The sequence below is a fragment of the Ictalurus punctatus genome, chromosome 7 (genome assembly GCF_001660625.3).
Source record: "Ictalurus punctatus breed USDA103 chromosome 7, Coco_2.0, whole genome shotgun sequence".
Taxonomy (NCBI): domain Eukaryota; kingdom Metazoa; phylum Chordata; class Actinopteri; order Siluriformes; family Ictaluridae; genus Ictalurus; species Ictalurus punctatus.
Window position 1 is genome coordinate 17188812 of NC_030422.2, and position 17370 is coordinate 17206181.

Genomic DNA, 17370 nt, shown 5'->3' on the forward strand with positions numbered 1-17370 from the left:
TTTTGCCAAAACACACCTTGATCATCCTCAAACCTTTTGGGAGAATGTTCTGTGGACTTATAAGTCGAAAGTGGAACTGTTTGGAAGACAGGGGTCCTGTTACATCTGCCATAAACCAAACACAGACTCCAACAAAAAGAGCATCATAGCTACGGTCAAGCATGGTGGCACTGTGATAGTGTGGGGATACATGGCTGCTTCAGGGCCTGGGCAACACAATAATTGAGGGAAAGATGAATTCTGCTCTCTACCAGAAAATCCTAAAGGAGAATGTCCGGTCTTCAGTCCATAAGTTGAAACTCAAGCGTAACTGGATTATGCAGCAAGACAATGATCCAACGAATAGGAGTAAATCCTTGTCCCTAGAAGTAAGTGAAAGACTGATCTCCAGGTATCAGAAGCATTTGAATGCAGTTATAGCTGCTAAAGGTGGCACAACCAGGTTTTAAGTTTAAGGGGACAATTAGATTTTCACACTAGTAATAGGTTTTGGATAACTTTTTTTTGCTTCAGTAAAAAAATGTGTTTACTCAGGTTGCTTTTGTTTTATGTTGTATTTCATTTGAAGATCTATAATTATTTAGTATGAGATATACACAAAAACAGAAGAAATCAGGCAAATATTTTTCATAGCACTGTAGGTGTTTAATGGGTTAATACAAGACAAGGCACCCAGATAAGGAGAAGCAACTGATTGCCAACAACTGTTATATATCTTGTCATTCAGGAATGCTTTGTCTTTATTCAAGGATGCATTTAATTTGTCACTCTTGGTGACCTATAAACATTTGCATTACAAATCCACTCAGTGCAAATAGACTGATTACCTCCATCTATTGAAACAAAGACATCACCAGTGACAGCCTCATCAGTTTGAGGAGTGATTGCTAAATGCTTCTCTGTCCTGTTTGACCGTTGTGAGGTCTGACTGGCTGATGAATTTCCTCTGTGATGAGGAGACCAATTGAAAACCTCAATTCTAGTTACAGCTCTCAGTTTTATGTACTGTCAAATGAATCTGGATATACTCAACAAACAGCAAAAGATGACATAAAATATATATGTGTAATATGCGTATGAATGGTATATGGATATATCACACAGACATCGTAAATATGGCTGTGGATATTCTTACTTGGATAGCCTAAAGCCTGCAATAGCTAAGAACAGTTTATAATCAATAATCCATAATTGAACAGTTATATAATAACTCCAATTTAATACAATAGGCTTAAAGTTAAAACTCTAATGAAGCTCATACTCAAGTTCCTGTTTCTGTACAGTTAAAAAAGAGAAATTATTTATAATTGCACTATGAGGATGGGTTCCCTTTTGAGTCTGGTTCCTCTCAAGGTTTTTTCCTCATGCTGTCTCAGGGAGTTTTTCCCTTGCTGCTATCTCCTCTGGTGTGCTCATTAGGGATTTAGAAATGTACAATTTATATATATATATATATATATATATATATATATATATATATAATTTTCAACTACGCTGACCCAGCTTGGCCTGACCAGCTACTGGCTGCCAAAACACAGGCTGAGCTGGTCAAACTGGTACATAGATAGTGTCTGAATTACTACCACTAGTGAAACATCATAGACATCATATATTTCTTTAAAGGAATACAGCAGTAAGGCTGGGTGGCATGATGGTAAAGCAGGTAGTGTTGCCTCTTCAAAGCTCCAGGCCGTGCAGTTCAAACCAGAGCTTGCGTTACTGTTTGTGCAGACTTCTGCATGTTCATCCTGTGGGTTTCTTTTGGGTTCTCTGGTTTCCTCCTAAATCCAATCCAGTCTATATTATTGCCTTGCGCCCACCGTTACTTTTTTAAATCCTCCACAACCCTGACAAAGCCGTTTACATTTATGGCATTTGGCAGACACCCTTATCCAGAGCGACTTACATATATCTCATTCATACATCTGAGCAGTTGATGGTTAAGGGCCTTGCTCAAGGGCCCAACAGTGGCAGCTTGAACTCATGACCTTCTGGTCAGAAGGCCAATATCTTAACCACTAAGCTACCACTTGTCGTGGAAATTAGACAACACTTGCAGACTTGTCCTCTGAGGTGAAAAGGTTTATTACAGAATGATGAATACAGGATAGAAGAAAGCAGCATAGAATAATGAGAGCGCTCTGAGGCACTTGTGCTGAACATCTACTATAAATATGGAGTGCAGGACACGATACACTTCTATGTACCGATAAGGAGCAGTTTGAGGCAGTTCAAACAGGCTTTGTTTCAGGGTCATCCTTAACAGGAAAACATGTTTGTGTCTCTGTAAGTAGATAAACATGCTGTACTAATCTAAATGACATGACCTTCTTTGATGAACATGAACAGAACAATTACAAAACTATTACAAAGTAAAAATGAATAATTTCCCTCACACACTGTACACAAAATCTAACCCTGATAAAGCCGTTACTAGAGATGAACAGAAAAAACAAACATCTCAAATATTTATTGGTCGGTTCAACATCCGCTCAGCTGTATGTTAGGTTAGGTTCTACATGTATGGACTGAGTTAATGGAACTCTTTATCTATCCCAAGTAGACCCACGTGTCCCACTCCGTGTTGTGTATGTTAATAATGAATGTAAATGGTGTTGGTAAGCTGCTAGAGAAGGAGAGGATCCGCCCTTTGAGCGCCAGTCACGTGGCTCTCGCCATCTCTCGCTCGTTCACACTGCAGCGGTTTGGTGCAGCGGTTTGGGGTCTCGACTGTCGTTCAGTCTTACAGCTGCTCTGACTCTAACTTAGAAAAACCCTTCCGGACAGAAAACACTGTCGAACCATGTGGAGGTTTTCGGTGTGGTCTATTTTTTTGGTCCTTTTTTCGCTGTTAGCACTGGGAGGTGAGTGAAGCCCGTCGGCCCTCTTTTGTTGAAACCCCCGGCGCTTCAACATGCCGACTTTCTCTCTCTCTCTCTCTCTCTCTCTCTCTCTCTCTCTCTCTCTCTCTCTCTCTCTCTCTCTGCGTGTTAACTAATTTATATATTGTGACGGTTTTGTAGCACATTAGAAATATCCGAGCTTGGCTTTTACGCAGTGTTTTGGCTCCACTTGTGAGAAACTGTTACACTACAGCATTGTGTAGACTAGACAGTGTCTGCCTTCATGGTCTGGGTATTACAAACCAAAGCTTTAGTCCAAAGGTTTTCTTCATGCAGTGTCAAATTTCGCTTTTATAAGCCTACCTTGGTCAAATATTTCATTTAGTTACGTATCAAACGTTGCACATTATGCAGTGCGACAGTCGGCATTTTTCATGAGCATATCTGTGCCATATTGCAGTAAGTATAGCCTTACTGACAATGCGATGCATGTTATATATTTTATATAGGCTAAAGTAGATTGCTTTTAATGATGACACCTTCACATATTTTTTCATATTTAATCGTCAATATTATGATGTTAAAAAAAATACACGCTGTAAATCATAATAACATTATTATTCCGACGCAGGAAATGGGACAAATCCGCTATAACGTGGTGAATATGGGCCGAAAATTCCATGATTTCACAATCGTCTTAGGTTTAAAGAGTCATGATTGTATCAGATTTGCAAATTATATTACAGGCTATAAGAAATCAGCTCTATGGGTTTGGACTGGAAACACGCCCATATTAACAATAGAGGTGTCGCCGGTCTCGTGCGCTCCAGATGCGTGCAGGTGGAGCTCAGTGCGCATGCGCGTGCTGGGCCACAGGGAGCCCAGGTGCTATGAGCGTAGCGTGGGTTTTGGGGACTGCGGAATACGAGGAGATACCATCGCATTTTCGGGGGGGAGTGATTCTACACAAACGTGTTTTGTAAAAGCAAAAACCTTTTCAAGGCTATTTTGTTCCACCAAGTCTGTGCTGTGCATTTAATTTACATGTTGGAGTGTGAGAGTGGCATTTGTCTTGTTAGTGGCGAACTCATCTTGCAGCTTTAGTGGTAGTCTACCCACCCAGAAAGCCTGAATGAGGAGTTGCAGCCAGTGTAAAGAGTCTGTCTCATCTGCTCCATCAGCCACACCCTCTGCTGTGTTTGTAATCAGATCCATGCACGAAGCCATGTGCTCAACCCCACCTCATTGAATTCATTATTTATGCAGGGATGTATATAGATCTGTGTCCAGGCTTTATGCATTTTGCAATCGTTAGGCTATTACCTGACTCCATTTACTGCTCTGTCACAATAAAATGAAAACGGAAAAAAGTCTGACATCAGTAAACCATTAACCCTTGCACAGAGAGTCAAGAATGGCTTAATGCAATTATAAAATGTTTGGGAAAATAAAGATATTAGGTCAGACCATATATCTGTTATCAAATATGAAATCAGTTGCACATAACCAGACGTGCTCATTCCTGTATTGCAAATCCACATTCATATATGATACATTTATGTAGAAATATAGAAAATTAAGTTCACAAACGTTCACCACTATGAAAGTTTGTGACATTTTGCTTCTCTGCCATTTTGCTTCTCTGCTGTGGGAGGAAATATAGAGTAAGAGACAGACACATGGGTTTGGTCATGTGACACAGTGGTAGCATGCTGAGCTGGCCTGGCAGCAGTGCACATGGTGCATGGTGTTTTTAGTGCTGTTACTAATCCTGGCATAGAGTGCAAATACCTCTGTCCAGAAAAAAAATAGCAGCACAGAGAGAGTGACAGATCAGACTTACAGACAGGTTAGAAGGCTACAGAAGGCTTCTTGTGTAGAACATCACACAAGTGAAATAAAATGAAGATTAGTGATGTAAAAGGAAAAAAAAAGAAGTTAAAAAAAAACAAAACAGTGGGCACCTAGTTAAGGACAAATGTTTTAAAATTAAATCCTCCATTTATCATGTGGATTTTCTCTGTTGTCCAGTTGTCCAGATGTCCCAGTCTTACACTATACGCTCTTTAATCAAAATAGCACACAAGGAAAAATCCTATTTGAAATATCTTCATTGTGAGTTATGTGCATACAAAAGGGGTTTTTTGTGTATTATGAATATTGCCTTTGTGCACAGACCAGCTGTCATTTTATTGCCTTTGTTTTTATCTAGAGAGGCTGGAATGTTTGTCATGCTGTGAGATGTCTATGTCACAAGTCCTTGAATGAAATAATATCAGGATGTTATTCTACAAATTAATACACGTTTTATGTTTGGGGGTGTTTGGGGAGATTGAATGTGACTAGTTTTCCTGTACTGTGGTTTTTTAAATATCAGTGTTGCCAGTGAATGTTATCAGAATGTCTGTTTTTGTCGATGGTTTAGATTTTTTTTCAAAAATGTACCATGTTTGGTGTTCTAGGTCTGGCACAGGAATTGGACCTGGCCGATGCTTTAGATGAGAAGCTTCGTAAGTGAACGTTTCTTTGCCTTGATAAAGCCACAGTAACCTTCTCTAATGTTCAGCTGAAAACAGGCAAATTTGATTACCGAAAATGAACAGCACAAACCTTTATGTTCTGGGTTTAATTTCCAGAATCAACGGGATTTTTCAAAAAGCATATTTATATTGCAGAAATTGCCATGTTGACAAGGTGAAATTAGATTTTGGACTCACAATGATTCGTCCTATAAATACAGGATATTATTGCTCCACCGTCAAAGAGACACATATTGCGAATTAGTAAACAGAAAACAAAGTTTAAGTGTCTAATCAGGACTGACATCTGTGATGTTTTGCTTCCCCCAGCTACTGCAAAGCCCAAGGAAAATGAACAACCTGGAGGAGCAGGTACAGGTGGAGATAATCGGAGTATTTAAATTGAAATGTCTTCCTACACTGTAGTAAATCCCCCATGTCATAATGGACTGTCTGATAACTGATTCTCCTCAGTTGTTGTTCTAACACAGGCCTTTGTGTTGCTCGGTAGGACCTCCTGTCATGCCCAAAGACCCGGTCATGCCCAAAGATCCTGTCATGCCCAAAGATCCTGTCAAGCCCAAAGACCCTGTTAAGCCCAAAGACCCTGTTAAGCCCCCAACGAAAACTACAAAAGGTGAGAGTCATCAATACGAACCTGATTTCTTTCTTGCCTCAAATGCACAGAAGAAGACCTTTTCTAACTGCCTATTTCCAGCTGCTTCTTTTCAAGCTTGGCCTGTACTAATTTGTGAGCTTTTTCTAGAAATCAGCATGTTGTTCTGCCATAGACACAGATCTTATTCCTCAGCATCACAGCGCACTCTGTCTACCAGCATGCATTGATTTTTTTTGTGAGGTCCCATGTTGAGCAGGGCTATAGCACTTATCCTGCACACAAACAAGCCACAGACCCTTAAGTACCTGACAGACACCAAAAGGTATTAGGAAAAGTGGATTTATGGGTTAAAGAACAGGTGGAGTTATTCCAGGTTAGTCTTAATCTGTAACCAATGTCACCTTGTCTGACTCATATCAGGGCTGCCTTTAGGTGAGTGCAAATCAGTAGCAATAAATACAAAAGTAGTGTACTCTCCAAGACCCTATTGTAAACACTATGATAATGTTCTTCTTCTAGGAATGGACTGTTAAAAAAATAAACCAGCCAGTGCAGATTCTAGACATTTTCCTGTTTTACGATAATAGACATGGTCATTAATCATGACTGTTTTAAAGGGACTTGGTATTAAACAGTGCATCATTTAATCATTAAGTTCAAAATACTTTTTATGTTGTTTATACACAGTGGGTCTCGTTCTAACACGAATGCCGAGTCTTTATTTAAATCCTCATTTCAGCTATAAAGCAACTCTTGTGTGTGTCTTTAACCTTACTAACCTGCTAGCCTTTACTGACAGAGGAGACCCTTGCTGATATCTTTACAACAACCGCGCGGCCTGCTTTGTTGCCCCGCACAACCTCCAGATCCCTCCAAACCTCTGCTGGTGTGTATTGTATTGTCCATGTCCCTAAGTGGAGCCACGCCTATTCCCTGAGTCTGTGTGTGTGTGTGTGTGTGTGTGTGTGTGTCCATTTGTAGTGGCAGATTCAAAGCACATGAGGAAAATCACTGTAATTCCTTGCATCATTAGTTTGTAATAAACCTCCCACCATTTTTCCTTTAATGCTTTGAGTTTAAAGCTTTTTGATGGGAATCAATGTTTTGATGTTTTCAGAAAAGTGTCCAAAAAACATTCTTTCTATGTTTTGTGCCCATTGACCTTTTCCCAATGTTTCTTTCATGCCCATAAATTCACAAGAAGTATAATCACCAGTGCTGCCTGCATGCACGTTTCACTATCTACAGGCTGCAAGCTTAAGTGCAATCTTCAGCCATCATTTCTTCTCTTTTCTGCCTTAATTGTAACTGTAACCCTGCATGCCAAGATATTCTGATACCCATCAGTATATGCAGTATATGCCTGCATATACTGATGGGTATCACATCAGTATACCCATTCTTTTATACCATCCACTGTATCAAATGGTTTCATATTTTATGTGAAACAGTAGGAAAGTAAGTCATGGGAAAATAAGCAATGCACCAAACATCTCAAAGTGTTTTACTTCTCTTATACCACAGCAATTTGTCCTTTTATAGTTAATACTAATTACAAGTATTAACAAGGTCGTTCTTGTTATAATTTTCGTTAGATCCCAGCTAACAGCTATAAAGTTTTTAACACTTTTTTGAAAATCTTATTTTTTTAGTCTTAAATTATATGAGCATCTGCCATACAAATCTCCATGAATGAGCTGTTACTATAGAAATAACATTAGAATGAGAGGTGCCGTTATAGAAAATTCTGTAAAATGAGATTTGAGCATCCAACAGTGCTGTGGTATAATCATGCATATTGATTGGCTTATTAATAGGTGTTAATATCATTGTAATATTTTTCAGGCTTAATCGATATGGTCATATAAATACATTGTAATTGTATAATCATGATATTGTTATTATATATTTATATACGGACACGGCTGTCCTAAAAATGCACACACAATAATATATAACACGTATCTCTTAGGTCCAATGGATCTTGACCTTGCTGATGCGCTGGTCCCCGCTAAAGATGGTGAGTATTTATTTCTGTAATTCTCATTGTGTTAAATTCATCTTAAAGATGAATATTGTGCACTGTTTATGGTGCAGGTCACAGTACCGGTTAGGAAATTATCGGTGCTGTAAAATGTATTATATATCTGAAATCTGCTTAGTCCCAAGAAACAACAGAACATCCATTTCATTTGACAATTTATACATGCCATGCTGTCTGGGTGGGAGGGATGGCATACTGTCTCCCCTGTCATTCACAGTGACACTAGGCAATTGGGGCGTCTATGACAGTGATTCTCAAACTGGTGGGCCGCTAGATGGTGCCAGGGGGGCCGCATAGAAACTCTAGAACATTATTTTACCTCTATTTTATCTGTTACTGTTAGCCACAAGCCTATTTAAAATGGATACGTTTTTAGATAGAAGACTTAGCAAAGAAAGTTAATACAGAAGAGCCTAGTGTGGAAGAAATGAAATTTTGATGACTCTGGTGGGCCATAAAGGGATGCAAGCTACACAAGGGGGGCCTCACGCTGAAAAAGTTTGAGAACCACTAGTCTCTGAGCTCACGTATGTGGAACAGGGCAGATAGCTCTTTCCTCCAAGTGCCTTGTGTGAGTTTCAGCATGAATAGCAGTTAAAAAAGATGCGTTGTTTGCCTTCATGTGTCTCGGAGGAAGCACGTGATAGCCCTCACCTTCCCTGGTTGGTACCTGTTGTATGATAGGGGAAAGGGGGGGGGCAGTGGTGGCTTGGCGGTTAAGGCTCTGGGTTACTGATCGGAAAGTCGGAGGTTCAAGCCCCAGCACTGCCAAGCTGCCACTAGTGGGCCGTTGAGCAAGGCCCTTAACCCTCTCTGCTCCAGGGATGCTGTATTATGGCTGACCCTGCACTCTGACCCCAGCTTCCTGACATGCTGGGGTATGCGTAGAACAGAATTTCCTGAACATATAATGTTACCAATAAAGACTCATTATCATTATAAATTTAGGGGGAAAATGCAACAAAAAAAATCAATTAAAAGAAAGCTTGCTTGTTTATAGGTTACCAGTATTTGTTCTGTAGTCATTTAGCACTTGTGACATATGCCTAGAAGACAATTGTCTGATAATATGCAAGAAGTGTGAAAGTGAAATTAGAGGGGAATCCATGGCATCTTGTGTTCCTGTCAGATAACGGCTTTGGAATAGGTGACAACAGGCCTGGTATCGGCGGTGGAAATGGTGGTAAGGAACGCACATTGTTTATGGGTGACGCTGTCATGGGAATGAAATCTATATCTCACTTCCTTCTGTCATCTGTCTGCTATGATGTTGAAAGGATTTTCTCTTACATCAGATTTGAAATCCACCTTTGCCATTACTATGGATTAATCAGAAGTCTGGCTCTGATTGTGAAATGTAAAGAAGTGTATCCTACTAATAAGCCACCTATCATGATTCTGTCCTGCTGCTGTATAGAACCTATAACATGATCAGCACACCTGCATGGTTCTTGCGTATGGTTATAGCTGCCTGGTTTGTCGATTTCCTGATATGTCTTCTGCTGGATCTTGTCCTCAGCTAACCCTTTCCTTTGAACTATCAGATCATTCTTTCCTGCTTTTGGAGGATAACCTCTCACTTTGATTCCTGTTGAGGATTTTCTATAGTGTCAGGGTATTCTGTATGTGATAAACATTTACATGGTCCTCACAGACTAACAGGCTTCATCTAACTTCACAGGAGGTCAGTTTACAGATGATGACCTAGCCAATGTGAATGAAGATGGCACCTACCATCCTGAGAAAGGGAAAGGTAGTATGTTAGACCAATTTTTTTTTCTTTCTTTTTTTAGCACCCTTCATTCTAGAAAAAAAACAGATAAGAGGTCTATTGTATCTGCACTACCCTTATAACAGTAATAATAAATTATAATAATAAACATGGTACTAGGGACAAGTCAATAATTACAAATGTCCAAAAAAATTTAAAAAATTTAATCGGTATCCCTTTATGTTAAGGCTCCTTTACTCAACATTATTCACTGGATTTCTGGAGGAACTTCAGTGTGAAAAAAACATCTGTTTAAATGTAAAGTAAAAACACCTGCATTGACTAATGGTGATTCCATCCGTGAATAAAAATCCACATAAATGAGCAAAAATTAAATTTCAGCACGTTCCTAAATTCCTAAACAAATTATAGAACTTTGACTGTAAATATTTAAACTTGATATTCAGTTCTGAATTTTGCCAAACATGCATTAACGAACATGGTAATTAAGGTGTTGGTTCATATTAAGGGCTTCATTTTGCTCAATTTAAATTTAGTCATAGTATGAGGATTGGTTATTTAGTTTATTATTTAAAAAAAACAAAACAATGAATGCACGTGTTATATACTTGGTTAATGTTGCTTGTGGTGTATTAAAGCTGAAATACATGCTTCATTCACGTTAAGTACTGTGTAACTAATGTCACTTATGGAAAGTCTAATGTAACGTGTTACCAAAAATGTTATAGTGAATTAGTTGTTGTGTGAGTATTATTAATTGGTAATCAGATTAATTGTGTTAATCATTCTCTATTTTATCAGAACTCCATAATCCACCTGAAAGCAGCACTGTTACAGGGAATTTCTATGTGGGGAAAATGTCTTTTTATAATCATCACAAGTAGAATTTTACTTAAGTGAAAATTCTGATCGTTCTGCTGATCTCTACCTGGTACGTGATTAGGGGAATGTGTGTGTTTCTAGGAGGACGAGGAGGTTCAGGTGGTTCAGGAGGATCAGGTGGTGTTGTGGACCCTGCTGATGATGGTAATTATGGTAAGAACTATATTCCAGCATAGTGTTGGGTGAAATCATTAAGCATCGAACCTTCCTTTTCCAGTGTTATTAGAAAATATAACAAGCCAGATCAATTTCCAAGGATCCCAAACATTTCTGAGCATCCCCCCCCCCAAATTGTTCACCTTTTTTTAGACACCATGGCAGAGACTGGCACCATCGCTGGTATTGTAAGTGCTGTTGCCATGGCGCTGGTTGGTGCAGTCAGCAGCTATATCTCTTACCAGAAGAAGAAACTGTGCTTCAGCATACAGCGTAAGAACTAACAGCTAGCACGTTATTGCCATATGGATCGTTTGTCCTGGTTCTTCCAGTGTACTTCACTGTCACTGTCTTCCTTCACAGAGAGTCTGAATGCAGATATGGTTAAAGCAGAGAATCCAGAAGCTGTCGTGGCTCAGGAGCCTCAAGGTAGAGCTTGGATCGCTTGGATTTTTCCCATTGTTAGAAAGATGATTTAAACTATTACACAAAAGAGGGACAGACATGCTAAAAGAATTCATCAGACAGATATATTGTGGACATCAGTGGACATTGACTGGTAGGAGACATGAGTGGACATCCATCACTGAGGCAGTCTGTCCTGATTTATATCCATCAAAAGACACTGGGCCTCATTTATCAATCTTATTGTAAAGGTGTGTGTAAATGTTTTTCTAGGCCACCAGATTTATAAATAATAATAATTTTATTCATACTCATGTGTGTGATGCTCACAACACTCCATAAAAGGCTAAGCTCACTGAGAGCTAAAGACAAAACCTTAAAAGAAAATGAATTTCTCAGAGGCAGAAGGAAAAGTTATTTGATTTGACTGTCTATGCCAATATGAACATTATTTAACAGTGTAAAAGCACATGGAAAAGGCCCAAAATCTGGAGAAAAAATACAGAAAATGGTAATTAGGTGTATATTATATGAGGTGAGGAAAGGAAAGGAAAAAGAAAATGGTTTATTTAACATTACATGAAAATGGAGGAAAAAGAGACCTACACTCTACCTAGGTGATTACAAGATAAAAGATTGGCGACTGTCGGTCAGAAATTTCTCACGCTGATGTGTTATGCACACTAGAGATTATATGGTTCATTGTCGTTTGAAACTACAATCGGTCACTTATCTCTTTTTGAAATGTGCCAGTAGCAAGAAATGTAAGCGCTGACAAAAGATGGACATGCACAGGATTACCTCACAATCATTTTGTCACTCAAGTTAGTGCTTAAATAATCAATAATTAATCCTAAATATCCATTCTTTTTTAAACCTGGCATATATTAATCTCCTAAATCCACAATTAAAATAAGTATGATTTAAACTTGACAGCATAATGCATATAATCCATATAAATTTGCTGTAACCAATTAATCGAGGTTCATATTAGTGAGTAAATTTGCACAAACCTCAGAAGCTCTTGTAGGATATGAACATTTTTCCGAGCTAACAGGATTTTCAGTAATACCAAATTGCTAAATGCTCCCACGAATGATTTATTTACAGTTACATATATATAGCACTTCCCTAGACACTCAAAGCGCTAGTATGGGGGGATGATGCGACGGCAACCATAGTGTGCCAGAACGCCCACCATACACCAGCTATTAGTGGAGAGGCGAGAAGAGTGATGTAGCCAATTCAGAGATGGAGATTATTCGGGGGGCCATGATAGAGAAGGGCACGTGAGGGAATTTCACCAGGACACCTGGGTCACACCCCTACTCTTTTACAATAAGTGTCCTGGGATTTTCAATGACCACAGAGAGTCAAGACCTCAAAACATCTCATCTGAAAGACAGTGCTATTTTTATAGTATAGAGTCATTGTACTGAGTCATTAGGCCCCACACAGACCACAGGGTGAGCATCCCCTGCTGGCCTCACTAATACCACATCCAGCAGCAACCTTAGTTTTCCCCAGGAGGTCTCCCATCCAGGTACTCTCCAGGCTCAACCCTGTTTAGCTTCAGTGGGAAACCAGGCGAGAGCTGCAGAGTGATATGGCTCTGGTAGATTTATGAATAGATCTGTTCAAATCCGGCTCGATAAATGAGGCAGACTTGTTGGTTGGTTCTGGTTTTGATTGGGTGCCTTCTTGATTTGGTCTATATTCAGTTTGACAGTGTGTACTTGACCACAATAATAATCCTTTCTTCAAAAACACCTATTAATCATATCGACTTTGACAAAATCTTGAGATGTCACATGCACAAGTCAAGTCAAGTAATCTTTCATATGGAAGTGTCACATTCTGTAAAAACTGAATACACAGGACTAATTAACGTGCTAATAGTTTGTTATAATGCAGGACAAGAACAAATGCAGCACAATAATTGAAATATACAGGAAGTTATGGGGACTCACAAAGTATACACAGGAAACATGCATGTTGTGTATATATATATATATATATATATATATATATATATATATATATAATTTTGTTGAAACTGTTGGGATTGTATGTGATTAACCAGCTGACATCTAATAAAACTATTTTCATTTTACAGTTCAACAAACTCTGCTCCAGCCCCCCAACGCTGAGCCGCCCACAGAAGACAACGTGGTGTAACCTGTGATACATCTCCCAGCCTGAAGAGGGAGCACTGCTCAACGCATACACACTCTCAGTTGGGGGGCATCTGCTTTGTGACTAAGTCAAACGTTCTGTGAATATTTATTTAACCGTTTGTCTTCATTCTCACTAATACGACTGTTTACAATATTATTCATATGAAGTTGGAAATTGTGCAGAAGTTTAATGTGTTTCTAATGGAAAGTACAAACTCTGAGACAAACTATTCATGCATTAGTGCTGCTCCAGCTTTTTAGTTTCCATCACACTTTTGTGTGAAAGCATCACTGTGTTCATCATGAATCCAGAGTCTGTGATTGGATTATCCACATCATGTTCAAATAAATATTTCTAGAGGAAACACTTTAGAGCAGGGAAGCCTTACTGTGGTCCTGTAAAATTACAGTCCAGTGAAGTTTGGGAATTTTCCTGAATCACACCCGATTTAAGTCCTCGGGTCATTAGGTAGGAGTGTTAGATGAGAAATCATCACACTGTGCATGATTACAGGAATTCAGGGCCAGAGCCAGGCTCCCCTGCGTTATAAATTAATTGTTGATGATCACCTTGAAGTAATTCCCAGTGAAGATTTATCACCTTTTTACAAGCATCCTTTTCACATTTAAAAAAAAAAAAAAAGAAAGAAAAAAAAATTGCAGTGATTTGTACATTTGTGCCCTGCGTTTCTTTCAGAGCCGTGGAACTGAATTGTTGTGTATATAGTTTTTTTTGTGCTCTGAAATTGAACAGGACTTTTGAGAAGATAGCTGCTCACGGTTTAATTTGCTTTTAAAAACGGACTGACAATTGGATGTGAGCGTACGTGTATCAAAAGGTGGTTGTGTTGAAGAAACCTTGTTGATCAATCTTTGCTAACTTGCTCTGTGTGTGTGTGTGTTTACTGGTACAACAGTGGTAGCAGATTTTCAGAGGCGAGCTTACAGTAACGAAGACGCTCAAGTGTACTTGTTTGGAAGATGTAGAAACTCAAGTCTTACATATTAGCACAAACATGTCTTTTCCCTTTATTAGGGAATTTGTGCTTTTGGACATTTTTGAAAGATATCGTGCTTGTGAAATGTGCTTTGCGTGTTATTCATGTTCAACTGGTTATATCGGTGTATCTTTATATACACTTGTAGCAGTGTAGCTACAGTACAATAGATTTTGTTAGCCGTCATATCAATGGTCATATGAAGTGTTTGGGCTTAGATTTGTGTCTTTTTGAATAATTTACACTCTATGGCACATTTTTACAGTTTTGCTGTATCGGCTGTGTTTCAATTGATCTGTGTTTGATTATTTCCTCCCTTCGCTCAAACACTGTGTTTTGAAGGCCTTAGCTGAACGGTTGTTTTCCTCAGCTTTGGATTTAGCTGTAGGGCCCAGAGGTTTTTGGAGTTTGAAGAGGAGGCAGTAAAAGATTTGGAACACGGCCCTATTTTCCTTTCCGAGGTTCCCCGGCTTTTTTCCGTCACCCGTCACCTCCTAACCGAGCTCAATTCTGCTGCACCTTTTTAGCCACAAGCTGCTGGTGCTTGACTTCTTAGGCCTTATCCTGTTAAGCGGCCGCACTATCGCAAAAAGGAGAGTTCAGTATGCTGACTGTATGAGCTTCAGTTGAATGTGTATGTGGTCGAACTCTTGGTAGGACAGTCCAGTATATTACAGACGAACACAGACAAAACATCCACAACGCTTCTACTAAATATTGTTGAATGTGCGCTCGTATGCAACTCGCCAACAATGTCACGTCCTATCAAGAGTTTCAGTCGATGTTTATGATCTAAGCGAATGTAATTTTTTTTACTTTGGTACAATTTTCTTGACCACTTTAACGTAGCATCTCTGGTGTTACTTTTGTCAAAAATGTATAACACCAAAGACAAGGCAATGACGAGGTGATCTCGTTCCTTCGTGTGTTTTTGCCTCAGATTCTGGCGACTGTTCAGACTTGGTTTGTAGCGAAATTTCAAATTCACAAATGCCTTGAACAATATACATTTTCAACAATTCGTTTGAATCGACTGTTACATTTCCGCTGCACGGTGGATTTTAAGGATGCACTGTGATCAGTGTGGCGACGTCTGGGAGTCGAGTTACTGAAAAGGCCACAAGTTGGAGGTTACATTTAGTTTCTAAAGGAAATCTGGGCTCTTGGTGTTTTTTGGATAGGAACTGCAAAACTTTTTCTATAAGGGTGAAAACAGATGCATGCTTAGATTCTTTAGCTGTAGACAGTTTTTCTTGCTTACTGCATTGACGTATGAAGTTTGGACGGGTTCTGTAGAGAGAATTTTCTGAAGAGTTTTGGATTTGCACTGCCAGTGAAGCGACACATTTACCACCACAGATCAAATTGAAATGTCATACAGTAGGAGTTTGCATTGCTTTACCAGTGCCTGTTCACTTCAGCCCAGACTCATTGCTGAGACATAAGATTCCCCATTGTGTGAAGTCAAGAGGTTAAGATCTACTGACAATCTTCACTGCTTCAACTGTCAATTTTCTACTTGTATTTGGAAACAAAGATCTGTTTTAAATCTTATCCCTCACTGGCAATACCTGATAGAAAGAGATTAACATGAAGGGAAAAAAAAACAATAAAAAAAAGACTGAAAACGAATTTGTCTTGGATTGTTTTATTTACTTTTTTCCATTGGAATGTCAGAAGCTTCTTCAACTTGGCCATAAATCTTACAAAGTCAGGTATATTGTCAAGTATTGTCCCAAAATACCTCTAAGATGGATAGATGTGCTCACTGATCACTTGTACATGTGCTCATTCATATAATTATCCAATCAGCCAATCATATGGCAACACCACAATGTATAACATCAAGCAGGAACAGATGAAGAGCTTCAGTCAATATTCACATCAGACACCAGAATGTAATCCAGTGATTTTATCTGTGGCATGGTTGTTGATTCTAAATGGGCTGGTTTGAGTATTCCAGAAACTGCAGCTCTATTAGGATTCACACACACACACACACACACACACACACACACACACACACACACTCTTGTGTGAAAAACATCCAGTAAGTGGCAGTTCTGGGGGTGGAAACACCTTGTTGATGAAAGGAGAATGGCCAGACTGGGTCAAGTTAATAGGACGGCCAAAGTAACGTCAAATAACCTCTCTTAATATACATGGTGAGCAGAAAAGCATCTCAGGATGCACAGCATGCCAAACCTTGAGAACAGTAGAAAACCTCATTGGATTCCACCCGTGTCACCCAACAACAGGAATGTGAAGCTACACAGACTGGAAAAAGAGCAGGTTATTCGAGTCTTCAATAGTCCAGTTTCAGTGAACCTCATACATCGTGCTGTTGTTACATGACTGGCTGATTGGATAATTGCATGAATAAACAGGCATTCCTATTATAATGACTGGTGAGGGTATAGTATAACCATAAAAATACAGATACTAAGTGCAAAGTTTGTGAAAGGGGTGTTAATTATGCATCCTTTCTTGAAGCATAATTAGATGTGTCTGAAAGACTACATTTTCATCAGGATGACTCTCACCATTTGTATGTATATCTGATTTGTACTTTGTCTTCTATCCCTCTAAAGCACATTGAGTTCCACTGTGATCCTTTTCTTAATTCACTGGATACATTTCATTAGTACCCTTTGCTCTGTTTGCACTAATAGATAAAAGAAGCTGTATTGGGACATCTTGTAAGTAAGGGAAGTACATAAAATCTGGTAGCTGTTATGAGAAAGTGTAACATGCCTCCCTTCCAGTTCCATCATTGCACGGATGATTCACACTTCTCCAGTGCACCGTCACAAGCCTTTACAGAGCAGCATGTATGGAAGCAAAACAGAGACAATAATTGAATTCATAAATCATCAAATTTGAACTCTAATGGATTCACATCAGTGAAAAATAATACCTTGAAAACCACACATCTGTATTTTTAATGTTTTTTTAGTAACCTCCTTGAAATTCTAAGGAGTTTATATTTCAGTGT

General features: G+C 39.0%; 1 protein-coding gene across 7 annotated transcripts; it reads left to right on the top strand.

Moving 5' to 3' along the window:
• Nucleotides 1-2649: 2649 nt before the first annotated feature.
• Nucleotides 2650-16319, top strand: cd99l2 (CD99 molecule-like 2). Of its 7 annotated transcripts, none has more exons than XM_047156436.2 (12): nucleotides 2650-2864; nucleotides 5306-5353; nucleotides 5693-5740; nucleotides 5874-5999; nucleotides 6781-6867; nucleotides 7954-8001; nucleotides 9155-9208; nucleotides 9707-9778; nucleotides 10721-10792; nucleotides 10949-11068; nucleotides 11159-11224; nucleotides 13317-16319. In XM_047156436.2, the coding sequence occupies exons 1-12, from the start codon at nucleotides 2804-2806 to the stop codon at nucleotides 13376-13378; spliced, it is 864 nt and encodes a 287-aa protein (XP_047012392.1). In that variant the 5' UTR covers nucleotides 2650-2803; the 3' UTR covers nucleotides 13379-16319. The 7 variants fall into 7 exon arrangements, with proteins under 7 accessions (XP_047012392.1, XP_047012394.1, XP_047012393.1 ...); XM_047156437.2 differs by having other exon boundaries at nucleotides 2652-2864; nucleotides 5693-5734; XM_047156438.2 differs by lacking the exon at nucleotides 9155-9208.
• Nucleotides 16320-17370: the final 1051 nt, after the last annotated feature.

Bases quoted from the DNA above. Each gene is read 5' to 3' on its own strand.
- cd99l2 (XM_047156436.2), top strand. From the start codon at position 2,804: ATGTGGAGGTTTTCGGTGTGGTCTATTTTTTTGGTCCTTTTTTCGCTG. The intron at 9,779-10,720 runs GTAGTATGTTAG...GTGTGTTTCTAG, and splicing joins CCATCCTGAGAAAGGGAAAG to GAGGACGAGGAGGTTCAGGT. The intron at 10,793-10,948 runs GTAAGAACTATA...ACCTTTTTTTAG, and splicing joins TGCTGATGATGGTAATTATG to ACACCATGGCAGAGACTGGC.